Raw genomic sequence first — 13,878 nt, forward strand, 5'->3', positions numbered from 1 at the left:
TCATCGAAGTTTTATGAAGCAAATGATAATTCCTCTCGCTCCCTGCGCTTCCACAAGGATCTTACATAACATGTAATACTTCTGCCACATCAGACCTGAAGGCTGAATGTATACGAGATATGCCAAATGGGAACTTTTCTCAGGTAAACTGAGTGGTGTTAGATAAGTAACCTTTACCGGTTATAAATTGATTAACTGAGCATCACTTGAATGGTGGCAAATAGATATACCACAAGTGTATACCACCAAACATGATGGGTGACAACAATGAGGTGCTATTCGTTCTATTGCATGCTATTTAGTTGCCTATAAAACGGAATGGTCGTTGCTGTCTTGATGATACAAACTTATTGTTGCTTTTATAAAGCATAAATAATGCTGTACATTTTCTGTACACAAAGTTGATAATTGTACATATATGTTAACGTGAGTGGATTTATAAATTATAGTTGCCCCTACAGATTTTTGCTTCCGTGCGTCCCTGTAAGAAATTTCGATCGATTGAAGCGTTTAAAATTGTGTCCAGTGCCAAACTTGCAAACCTCTACTGTACACCTTTTGAGGACTGGACTAAGTTTAACAGCTGGCAGGTTTTCTTTCAAGCGTATTGCTGTGTTCCAAACATTTTCAACCTCGTTACTATACTGATATCAAGCTATGCAGCGACATGTCGATGAATATGTATTTTCTTGTGTCCTTTCGTCGAGCGTGTCATGTGCGGGGTTTCGCACTTTGCACAACTACTCAATAATACATTGCAGAGTTGCCTCCCTTACATAGGACAGCATGTTGCCGGAAGAGGGTCAGCTGGATCGTTGTGATGTTATGTTTCATGGGTTTCACTGACAGATGACACATGTATGCGAAAACAAGAGGCATTTCTTCACCTATTGTAAACAGAACATGCTCAGGTAAAGTGTCCGTGTTACGTGCCTACCGCATGTGCCCGAATCCCTCTTCACAATTAAACTATCGAGGGTAGTGTTGCAGTCACCGAGTTGTACTCAGTAGGTGTTTGGTTGTAAATCAGAAAATACAAACATGGTCAGCTATCGATGGTCATCAGTAGAGGGGACACTGCGGTCATATATGAGACGGAAACTGGGTGTGAACTCAAGGGTAGGACTAGAGCAGGGTTTTACTTCGACTCACAAAAATATTTGTTAGTATCAATGTGAAGTAATGGTGTACAGTAGAGAACTGAAGAATATAATATCAAAGTTGTTTAAAAATATGGCATGAGTTTAATCATTTTAAATACATTGGGGCATTTTGACTACCTCCCTGTGGCAATTTGACCAAATTTGCTGGGGCATTTTGTAGCTGGCAATTCGACTGGTACCCCCAGTAAAGCTGATGAGGGGTCACTCTTGACCCGAGTGACATCGAATTATACCTTGAGTACAATCAGATACATCAAATTGTACTCTGAGTTTTATGTCTAGGCTTGTCTTTTTGTAACCAGCTTCTCTCTTCTAGTTGACTGAGCAGAGACAATGGAATCTGAGATAACAGGGTTACTTGATGCTAGTTTCATGACGATTCCTTGTTACATGGACAATATGGACAAAACATGTATTGTCATGAACTAGCGCTGTAGCAGTGAGCAAGCCCTTGGTATAGAGTATAGCTGGTCATAAGAAGATATAAACTTCAAACATAATCTGATATAGTTAATGGTATCCCAGGTACCTGTTGCTGGTAACCAGGTTGATGAGACCCGTGAAGATCTAGGTTGGAATTGATCTTCAGTAACTCATGCTTGTCGTAAGAGGCGATGGACGGTTTCAGGTGGTCAGGCTCGCTGACTTTGTTCACACATGTCATCGTATTCCAATTGTGTAGATCGATGCTCGTGCACTTGATCACTGGATTGTCTGGTCCAGACTCGATTTTTGCAGACCGTTGCCATATAGCTGGAATATTGCTGAGTACAGCAAAAACCTAAACTCACTCACTCACTCTCCAGGTTGAGGATAAATAGAGAATCTCACCCGAGTGTCTTTTGATATCAAATATATCACCACGAGTTGATAAAGTAACAAATATCCGAGGCTTGCCGAGGATATTTTTACTTTTATCAACAAGTGTTGATATATTTGATATCAGAAGACACAAGGGTGAGATTCTATTTATCATCAAAAATCACTCTTCATTAGTTTTCAATGAAAAATGTACATCTCTGAACACAGTACTGCCATTAGATTTGCAGTGCAGTGATGTCATAACATTGTGACGTCAACAAGTTCATGATGTCATATGGGCACAATGTGTTAAGCTCATTTCTGGTGTCCCCCGCCGTGATATTGCTGGAATATTGCTAAAAGCGGCGTAAAACTAAACTCAGTCAGTCAGTCATGATGTCATAGCATTGTCAGGGCATTGTACAAAATCTACTGTCCAAACGATATATCCTAGGAGATATCGTCTGATCTCACACAAGTGAAATCTACTGTGGAACACAGTTTTGGATGATAAACCTATCAGTTGCAATAAGTCTCGAACTGAGCATCTAGGTTTGTGATGCCAGACATTTTTGTTTCTGGTGGAGAGGTCACAGACAACGGTACATACAAGTACTGTCTGAAGTGACAAAATCAGATTTTTATGAGATTAAACCGGTGTGAATGCAGTTTCCAACTAAGTAAGCGCTCATTGATCTACTATTGATTGCTATGGGGTCTCAACAGACGTATAATCTAGGATAGGAAAACCAGATGAAGATAAGAATACAGGACAGTTTATTTGTAAGAATGTCAAGGTGAGGGTTACGTCACTTGTTTAGTGATATCAACGTATTTATAACATGGTGCCACTCTTGTAACATATATATTCTGACCTTTGCAGGTAATGGCTGAATTTACACGGTCATCGTCTGCCACATCAACTCCATCGGGCCCGAAAGAAGAGACACTTCTTGAAAACTATTTCCTTCTGCTCAGCCAGTTTGCCTATGATAAGGCCAAGGAACTCACTGTATGTTTAAGTCCACTGATTTGTGTATCCTACTGTCTCAAAATCCAATACTCAACGTATATAATCTTCTTCAGCTATCTTAATACAGTCAGAAGATGGCTTTGTAAAATAGGCCTCGACTTCAAAACACTCTGCTCATTTAATCAAGGAATGTACAGATGCAAAGTGCAGAACGATTGAGAAAGTGAGTTTATTTTACGCCGCTTTTAACAATAATTCAGCAATATCACGGCGGGGGACACCAGAAATGGGCTTCACACATTGTACCCTTGTGGGGAATTGAACCTGCGTCTTCAGTGTTACGAGTGAATGCTTTAACCACAAGGCTACCCCATCGCCCTGCAAAGTGGAGTTATAAGAGTTATGAGATAAGTCTATATGCACTCTATGGAGTGCAGTAGGTATCACATTACTTGCTGTAATGCACTGCTATAGAGCTTGTGAATATTTTTCCGGTAGCTGATATGCCATGTCTGTTTGACCCAGATTTCGACAGGCCATTTCATGTAAAATGTTTCAGGCTACAGTATTTAATTGTGTTAAGGCCATCAGATCACTCTGCTGAGTTTCAGATACTGCTGCAGGTTATGCAAGGTATGACCACCACATAATGACGACTAAATGAGATATTTTGAGGGACCAAATCTTTACTCTGACACAACCGTAAATTTGACACTTTAAAGTTTGACACAACAGTGTTTGACTGTGATTCAGTTTTAAGGACCATCCTGAGAAGACCTGTCTGGAGCTGACGTAATAGAAGGACTTCTGTTTTAGGTGTAGTTACCTTGCGACAATCTACAGCAGTAGACTTGCACTTGTTACCATGGTATAGAGGAGGCTATTTCTGGGTGTTTCAGGAGAAGGATAAAGATGTGCACAAGCTGTCCGCAGCTGCCTCCTGGGGCACCATCATCCAATGTCTGTCTCAGCTGGCCGCGGCAGAGAAGATGTACATGTCCCTCACCTTCCTCGGACAAAAGAGGTTTAATCCCATTGGACGAGCCAGAGAGGTATGCTGTGTCTACGCATTCTAATACTTGATAATATCCTAATGAGAGTGAAGCAAAACAATATTTGGCTTTATGATACATGGGATACATCATCTTTAAAAGCATCCCAAGAAATACTATATATCAGTAAACAATATAATCTATACTACACAAACAAAGTCAAGGAACATCCAATTCAGTGCCATTTAAATACAGGTTCAATATCATAATAAGAAAGAATTTGATGTTCTTTAACTTTTTTTGAGTAGTATATTCATTGGGTAATTGAAATAATACACTTTGCTATAATCATTTTGAACATACTGTTAAACTGAGATAACACATTGCTGCCCTGGGGAGATACTGCGTCAGAATTTGTCTTCAGTAACTGTTGCTAGTTGTAAGAGGCCATTACATGATCGGTTGGTCGGACTTGGTTCATGCATTTCATTGTATCCCAACTGTGTAGATCTATCACTGGATCTAGGCCAGATGTAGTATTATACTCACTGCTGCCATATAGCTGTGATATTGCCAGTGTGTGAAATAACCACTGGCCCGCTAGCATCTGGCTAGTAAAAACCCAGTCGGGCTAGTAAATCTCCCCAGTTACTGGCCCGACTGGATGGTGAATTTTGATGTGGTCATTTTGTAAATATACTACAAAAAAAAAAAAGGGAACACCCTAAAATTTGATAGTCGTATATAAACTGAAACGTGGTGAGGTCATTTATACACTAAGGTAAATGCAACTTTTTGTGTGCTTAATATGCACTTTAAACGACATGTTGGAACATGCAGTGAAGCAACTGATTCAATATTCGTTGAGTTTGAGTGAAATGAAGCATTGTTAAAAACAGCGAAAAACAAGGATGCTGAAACACACCAGCACCATGTTTGATTCAAACCCCCAAACACAACAGCCTAGTGCTAGTTTTGTTTTGTTTTCGTTTGTATTCTCCTTTAAGCATTTCTTTGTGCAGAACCTGCGTTGTTTTTGTTATCTCTTTACCTAAATGAACAATTACCAGTTCTTGGGTCAGGAGTTCCAGCGCATTGACAGCTTGTCTCAGACCCCAGTGACTGCTCGCTCGGACCTGGAGGTTCTCTTGGCACACCTCAGTGGTCAGCTGAGTCACTACCTCACTGCCAGACAGAGACTCATGGATCTGTATCCTTCCAACTCTTCTATCAGTCTATCGACGATAACTACAAATTTATGTCTACTTTAGGACAAATGTATCTATGACATAACCTACAGATTAAATGCCATGTTTCAAAATTTGACATCATGCTTGTGCCAATTTGTTATGTTTTAAAATTCAATGCTTAAGCATCAGTTGTTTTTTGTTATCTCTTTACCTAAATGTTAAATTATGTGATTATGAACATGACCATAACTGGAGCTGTTGTAGTGGTAGACCTGTTTAACATCAATATAGTGAAGAAATCTACAATTTGTGTCTGTTTGTTTGTTAGTATTACAAGATTGTGTTGTCCATTTAACGAAACAAGATATGAGCAGATCTCTTCTGTTGCCGTGCACAGGAATGTGAGTTTTGATGACCTGGTTACCATGGTTACTGACATCATACAGGCTCACAGTCGGGGGTTCCATCATCCACTCCTCAGCCCTCTCAAGTCCAGCTTCAGGTAGAGATTGAACCATTGTTCTCACCCTTGAGTAGGCTGATGGGGTAGCCTTGTAGTTAAAGCATTTGCTTATCATGCTGAAGAACAGAGTTCGATTCCCCACATGGGTACACTGTGTGCAGGTAATTTCTGTTGTCCCCACCATGCTGGAATATTGCTAAAACAGCATGAAGCCTTACTCACTCATCCCTGAGTAAGTGAGCACTGCTTACAAGAGTACAGAATACCAGCGTCACAACACTGCAATGGCATTGATGGCTCCTGATACCAGACAGCTGGTATTGCCATGTGTTGTGTTGCCAGCCTGGAGTGTGGTGTTGACTTGTGTCCTTGTGTTGCCAGCCTGGAGTGTGGTGTTGACTTGTGTCCTTGTGTTGCCAGCCTGGAGTGTGGTGTTGACTTGTGTCCTTGTGTTGCCAGCCTGGAGTGTGGTGTTGACTTGTGTCCTTGTGTTGCCAGCCTGGAGTGTGGTGTTGACTTGTGGCCTTGTGTTGCCAGCCTGGAGTGTGGCGTTGATAGTTGTCCATGTGTTGCCAGCCTGGAGTGTGGTGTTGACTTGTGTCCTTGTGTTGCCAGCCTGGAGTGTGGTGTTGACTTGTGTCCTTGTGTTGCCAGCCTGGAGTGTGGTGTTGACTTGTGGCCTTGTGTTGCCAGCCTGGAGTGTGGCGTTGATAGTTGTCCTTGTGTTGCCAGCCTGGAGTGTGGTGTTGACTTGTGGCCTTGTGTTGCCAGTCTGGAGTGTGGCGTTGATAGTTGTCCATGTGTTGCCAGCCTGGAGGGTGGTGTTGACTTGTGTCCTTGTGTTGCCAGCCTGGAGTGTGATGTGATGCGCCACCTACTACAGGCCCAGATACTCATGTCAGAGTGGCAGTGTCTCCCCTCCCTGCTGCAGTTAAACCAGGCCCACACCAAGCTGGCTAGCTGGGCCAACATGGCGGCCATCAAAGAGGTGAGTTGTGGGTGACCAATGTTTCCAGTATGGCCAGGTAGCTATATCATCTTTGCAGCAGCATAGTTCATTGCACTTAAAACACTACAAGTACTTTCACATCTGTATCAGCTTGTCTTCATCAATCTTGTAGCAGTCTGTTAGTAACATATCACCTCTCTGGCATAGATGCATAGTGTTTACAACTCTGACATATTCCTGATTGTAGTAAGCATGGTAGGGATGAGAGCAGAAGGATGCTTGTATGATTATATACTGTAACTGCCTGTCATGTTCATAATCCCTGTCATTTTGTTCAGCCTGCGTCCAAGGATAAGCCTACACCGGTAAGCTTGATGGTAGAAACATTGCTGTCACTTGTAGGCTGGGGAACAAGTTGCTTTGTAGTCTGTGTGATGTGTCATCTCTTTCTTATCTTTGGAATTAATTCTGTGTGGCTTTTATATGTTGTGTGTAACCAATGGTTTCACAATCTGTATACTGGAAATGGAAGGTTTCGTGTGCTAATATCACTAACATCAGGAGGTTGCTGAACATGATGTCAGCGACAGGCAGGAGCGGTGGGGTAGCCTAGTGGTTAAAGCATTCGCTTGTCACTCCGATGACTCATGTTTGATTCCCCACATGGGTACAATATGTGAAGCCCATTTCTGGTGTCCCCGCCGATGATATTGCTGGAACAATGCTATAAGTGGCGTAAAAGTAAACTCACTCACCCATTCACCGCTCAAACTCCAAACCATGTTAGCATAGTCAGTGATCTGATTCCGCCAGTGTCGATTAAAATAGGGCCCCAGCATATGAATGTGTCATCAGAGACAACCTGGTTCCCCTGGTGTCATTGATTCCTCAGGGGTGGGACATTGTACATGATAGAGTTCACTGGTGTGTCTGGTCGAAGCACAGTTTCTCTAAGTGATACAACTGCTGTTGACAACAGCACAAATGGTTTTTAACATCTCTATCACACAAAGTACAATACATCAATGCAGTGTGTTGGATCCCTGGCTACTCACACATCCGTAGGCATCTTGAACTGTTCTGTATATTGGCAGAGGTACAGATAAGCTGCGTATCTGCATAAATTACGCAAATATTTATGTGAAAACTCAATTCCTATTAAGTCTATTGTGTACAAGTACGCTTGAATATTTGTAAATACTCAATAAATGTGATCTTACATGCGTACACACAAAAATGTCAAATCTTAGCTTGCGTACCGGTGGATAGATAAAATAACAAGTATATTGAGACGTTCTATTTCAGGACATGAACATGACAACTTGCAGTCTTTCTTATCGTTTCTCATATTACAGATCAAATATAAATAACAAGCATTAACATTTAGACTTTACTATATTTTCAAATTTAATGGAAAATGGCAAAATACCCAATTGAGTTTGAGTGAGTTGAGTACAATATATTTGGTTACTCAAAGAAAAATTAGGATACCCAATTGAGATGAACACAAGTGAGTACTTAACTCAATTACCCAAACAGTTATCTGTAGCTCTGTTTTGGTTTTAGGTGCTAAGATATTCTTCAAATCACATTTCACTACCCAGCTATGTTTTCAGTGTTCATCATGATGTTGTGGTCATTATATGTGAATGGAAATATATGCTGGACAGAAACTACCCCTTCCCCCTTTAAGCCTTGCTGGAGTGCTGAAGTCAAACTGTTTCATTCCCATCAGCACCATACAGGTTGTATGTTACATGAAACACACCAAAAAGTTCAGATAGTTGGCAGTGCAAATTTGTGTAAATCAGTAAATCACACTACTACTCAGGAACAGACTTGCTGATATTTTGTATATGCACCTTAAAGGAAGATCACTTGTTTTATATATATTAACACAGATGACATAGATAGTACACATATAAAAATGGGTGGTTCTCAACACAGTTTCATTAGAGTCAGTGAGTGAGTTTAGTTTTACACCGTACTCAGCAATAGTCCAGCTATATGAGGGCGGTCTGTAAATAATCTAGTCTGGACCAGACAAGCCAGTGATCAGCATCTTGAGCATCGATCTACGCAATTAGGATATGATGACATGTGTCAATCAAGTCAGCGAGCCTAACCATCCGATCCCCAGTTTGATAAGAACAGATATCACCTGTAGATATGACTTGGTCTTCAGTAAATGATTTTATAACATTTTGTAATATTTAAAACCTAGTACCGGGGTAAGTGTGTGACAGATGAGGGAATAATCAGATTAAATACTCATGTTATTGTAAGAACAAAGAAAACAATATGATGACAAAGGATTTCTTCTTTGTTCATAAAGTCCTTCCATGTGGATATGTTTGCTGTAAGAATTAAAACTGCTTTTCATCCTTTTATCTGTCAGTTCAGTTCAGTTTATTCTACCATTGTATGCTTCAAGTATGATTTACCTGAGTTAGAATTCTAAATGTGTTGTGCATGATTGTCTGCTTATATACTAAGTCTGAGCAATTTCATCAAGTATCTTAATGTTTGTACAGCTGAGTAATCGTGTAGTATGTGACTGAGTTAGGCTTCGACATTACCAATTCGAGTGGTATGTCAGTGTTGTCAGTTCTGCTGTGGGAGGACAGCCTGAATGATGCATGTTTTATCCTGAAGATAGATGTGGTGCTGAATCCATGAGACATTGTCACATGGAATAGAATACTACTGCTGGTGGCCTTGTTCGCTGCCAAACTGTGGTAACTGTGTTGGGTGGATCAGTGATTCAAATAGTGATGGCAGATGTTGTTTTCAGAGCAAGAAAGGTTTTGTGAGCACCACCAGGGCCAGTGTACAGACAGGGGTGTATCACTGGCTTGCCAGATTCAAGGGTCTGCTTGTATCCAAGGTAAGGTCTGTTGATGCTGGCATTGGGGGCATGTGCATTACTCTTTTAATGTTGCTTTGAAGAGAGTTATTTATACCTGAGATAGGTAATTTCTGAAGAAGGTTCTCTTATAATCCTTGAAGCTGCATATGTGTAACAGTTTTGAAGACTCTGCAATTCAACATTTATGTTTTGAGTTGTGCTGAATGTACCTTGTATATATGCCGGACTGTTGCAGTTCAGTCTGTACTTCTATGAGGTACTCAGCAAGCAGGCAGTTCCCGTAGAGATGAAGAGCTGGGCCAGCAAGACAACAGACGACTTTATAGGAAAGTAAGTAGCAGGCACTTGAAATATATTAGGTGTGAAGGATACTGGTAGTTCTGTTAAGCCCTACCATCCCACTCACTGAATTCAATTCATCAGAAACGTGTGCACAGCTGATTGCTATTTCTGGCTCTGTATACAAGACAAATACACACAGTAATCTTAATCCCTGCATATAAGACAATGCCTAGCAAAAACAAATTATAACTGAATAGGTAAATAATCCTGTCTAGTATGTTTAATTGTAACTTTGATGTCTTTACTGACGAAGTCGTCCTCTCTGGTTTGCTCACGCAAAGCGATACAATGTCGTTTTCTTACCCTCTGAAAAATAGATTGATGAAAGTATAACCTGTAGATAAGCCAACCTCCTGCTACTGTCTATATGTGGTGTAGAATTCAGTGGTAAGGTGGTGTTATGTTATAAAATGGAATACAAGTTGTTAACTTGTTCATAGCTGTGCCTGTATAGGTACTCTCCACCCAAGTACAGAAAATAACCTGCTTCGTTTGTTTACCTGACTGCTATATAGGATGATATGATAAATTGCCCATGGTCATGTTTTTCACAGAATTACAAGTTTCCAGAAGAAATGTGACGCTCTCAATGTGTCCTTGGTGCTAGATAGTCATGGTTTGAAGGATACATACAAGGGACCTGGCTACCACCACCCCAATAGGATTACAGAGGCCCCCGAGGGACTGAACACCTTCCCTGCCATACTGTCTATACCGGGGGTGAGACTAAGGAATCTTACTCCCTGGTGCTACAAGCAACTATTTCAATTCACCTTTTATACACTACTTGATATACCTATTTCAACATCCAGTAGATGGCAGATATGACATTTTGTGTTCTGGGTAATGTCATCAAAGTTAATGATGTGATACTAATGAGGTTTATGTGTTTATCAGTTTTACACCGGTGACCTTGAACTTACAGAGTTGTGTTACATTTGGTTCCAGGACCGCCCAGCCTCTCACTGGCCAAATGTAGTGATGATGATCAGCGACAAGAACACACCTGACCTTTCCAACCAGGACAAGATCAACTGCTTCTATGATAAGGTACATGGTGTTTCGTCCTACCTATGCCAATGTTCATTTTAAATCAATTACATAAATCTTTTGATGACAAAATCAAGGTAATGTATAATTTTTCTGGTTAATTTTTAAATGTTTTAATAGAAAGCATTTTGTCAATGTTTATGATTAGGGATGTGTTTTCATGTTTTGAATATCATTGCAACTCTCCATTCTCTAGAAATAAGGGATCTTGGCCATACAGTCTTACTTCGTCCGATGTTGATACAGACCATAAGCTATATGGTCTGTATCATGATCTGTCAGACTGCTTCAGTGGTAAGATGTCTGGTGGTGGTGTGTTGTCATTGCAGGAGGATGTGATAACCTTGAAATGCTGATGTTAGGTTTCTTGTTTGTTGTTGTAGAGAGCCCAGAGCACCTACTTCATCAGCAGGGTGGATCCTCGGATTTACTTGGTTGTGGTGTTTGAAACCAAGAAATCAGAAAAAGATTCATATGTGACAAATTTCATGAACGACTTGAGTTTACAACTTCGTTGCAGTAAGATTCTCAGCAGTTTAAAACCAGGATCCAAATAGTAGAAAACTATGGTCATCAATACACATGTGCTTGGGACTGTTGTCTGCTTCCAGTGATTACAAACACACCAAGAGCAAGACAGATATTTGTGAGTTTATTTCAACATATATTGTCATGGTCCTGTTCTAATTAACTGTGACAAGTGTCATCATTAGGTTGTCACACAGGTGCACCAAACCCTGGGACATGAAACACTGGTACAATCAAACATAGGTGCTATCCAATGTAATGGCAAACAGGAAAGGTTTGAGATTTGTTTGGCAAACGTACAATAATATATAAAACAGTTATGTTGTGTACATATGTTGTTATCTATAATTAAAGTATATGATCCCATGATTGTTTGTGTTCCATTTGTTCTGACAATTGCTGACAGCTGGAGAACATATGTTGTATGTAGTGTGTTCAGGAACTGCTAGATGCAGATCACATTGTTCATGTCCAGATCAACTGATGAATAGCAGGACATAATCAGGACACAAGACAAGTCAGACAGTAGGACCACCATATTGCCATGTAGTACCATGCATGCTTCGATTGATTTGTTTTATGCCACTGTCACAAATATTAAGATAATATTAGAATGGCATATTCATTCTTAGACTTGTCAATGCAAGCCAGTGGTTGAAAGCTTTAGCAGAATTCCATCACCTTTTCCCCATGTTAATGACTCCCTACAAGTGTGAGGTAAATCAGTGACAGGCGTCAAGCATTATTGATAGTATACCTACAATACTAATTCAAGGTAAGAAAATTGATGTTCATGTTGTGGTCAATTGAAAGATCACAAAAAACATGACAGGTTCAGGAATGAATGCATCCAGTTGGCAAGTCAGCACTGTTATTGTTCAAATAGGATGTCTTCAGTAGGAGGTAATGATTGTAGCTGCATCTCTGTGGCTAAGTTTCGAATCTTTTCTGCGATTTTAGTTGTGTTTCTCTCCCTCCACTTAATTACCTTATAGCAGAAATAAAACAAAGTAACAACGTTTACAACAAAGCAAGCAAAAGCCAAGAAGGTGTCCAACACTTCCATGGCCTTTCCAAGGTCGTTGAGAGACAGCCATGTCTCTTTGTGACTGGGAAGTAATGAACTATTCGTTATTAAGCCTGGGACGATCACCAGTGGGTTCTTTCCACTGGACACGGAGTCCACTACCGTGGTGAAAATCTTCTGTAGGTCCTTGATACTGCTGATGAGTATCCATGCGGGCAGAATAGTCAGAAAAGCATCCTCCACAACTCGCCATATCTTACCTCCACAACACAGTAGTAGGAAGGATTGCATTGTACACAGCGGTTCCTCAGGCTCTAGAATCAAGTCACTGAAGGCACATAAGGTCGGTTTACTTAGTGCTATAAGGTTGGTATCTTTCGAAACGATGTATACGTTGGGATACTTGCCCCTTCCCAGAAACACGTCTCTCGTGGCCTTGATGGAGTTGTTGTCGTAGCAGTCCCGCACCAGTTTGATGGAGAAGGTGGCAAGACCTGCCGCCAGCGCCAGACTAGCTCCCACCACGCCGATGTGAGAGGACTCAGTGAAGTCTTTGAAGGTCCAGCCTGACCCAAACAGAACAAAACCACTACCAGTCATACCAAAGACCGAGAAAATGATTCGGAGGATGTTCAGGGTCCGGTGTTTTTTATCAAGTTTGTCAGCAATTTTGTTTAAACTGCTCTTGAAACCCTCGGGCTCCATCTTGTGACTTGGTTTTAACTGGAAGAAAAACACTTTGATATAGAAGTGTTGGAAATTCCTACGTTCTAAGAATCATTGCATGTCTATTCTGAAACCAAGGATACTGACACCAGAGGAAGGTTGCACTCGTTCGCAGAAAGAAGGAGTCGTAAATATAATTGTTACAGTTTTCTAAAACTAATCTCTCTCTCTCTCTCTCTCTCTCTCTCTCTCTCTCTCTCTCTCTCTCTCTCTCTCTCTCTCTCTCTCTCTCTCTCTCTCTCTCTCTCTCTCTCTCTCTCTCTCTCTCTCTCTCTCTCTCTCTCTCTCTCTCTCTCTCTCTCTATATATATATATATGTATGATGTATACAAATCACATACTCACACGACTTTCTGTACGATCTGCAGGACACTAAGGTTTATTGCTCAACTGGAGTCGAATCATGTTTACCTTTAAATCACATTTTATACACGTTAGATGTCCCTGCATACCTGTGGCCCACCAGGGTAAATGGTGGTGTTTGTTGTGAGAGCATAGTACTCCTCTCCTTTACAGACGTACCCAACATTATGTGTCTGAATATGTTGTCACTTTCAATTCAGTGTTGTAGGCGCTGTACAAAACATGTCCGCGTCGGCATTTGTAGACGTCATGTTATCATTGTTATGTTTGATATATGTTATTTCTCCAGTGACTCGCCTTTGAATTACAAAGGACCTGTTCGGCGAAATCCTTCGCAATATATTGCCTAACATTCCTAGGCTGTGGATATTAACAGAATGTCTGAGACAACAGTTCGAGATATCAGCACCATCTATATTTCACTACCCTGTTGTTTCATGTG

At 40.8% G+C, this 13,878-nt stretch overlaps 1 protein-coding gene across 1 annotated transcript; it reads left to right on the forward strand.

Annotated features, from left to right (window-relative positions):
• Positions 1-777: 777 nt before the first annotated feature.
• Positions 778-11,686, forward strand: LOC124280432 (KICSTOR subunit 2-like). The gene is made up of 12 exons (XM_046716372.1): positions 778-911; positions 2,848-2,976; positions 3,837-3,989; positions 4,994-5,139; positions 5,484-5,621; positions 6,432-6,570; positions 6,870-6,896; positions 9,326-9,418; positions 9,636-9,730; positions 10,297-10,462; positions 10,691-10,792; positions 11,176-11,686. The coding sequence occupies exons 2-12, from the start codon at positions 2,851-2,853 to the stop codon at positions 11,347-11,349; spliced, it is 1,359 nt and encodes a 452-aa protein (XP_046572328.1). The 5' UTR covers positions 778-911; positions 2,848-2,850; the 3' UTR covers positions 11,350-11,686.
• The last annotated feature ends 2,192 nt before the right edge of the window (positions 11,687-13,878 follow it).

The sequence above is a fragment of the Haliotis rubra genome, unplaced genomic scaffold (assembly GCF_003918875.1).
Source record: "Haliotis rubra isolate DU_JTF1 unplaced genomic scaffold, ASM391887v1 Scf267, whole genome shotgun sequence".
Classification (NCBI taxonomy): domain Eukaryota; kingdom Metazoa; phylum Mollusca; class Gastropoda; order Lepetellida; family Haliotidae; genus Haliotis; species Haliotis rubra.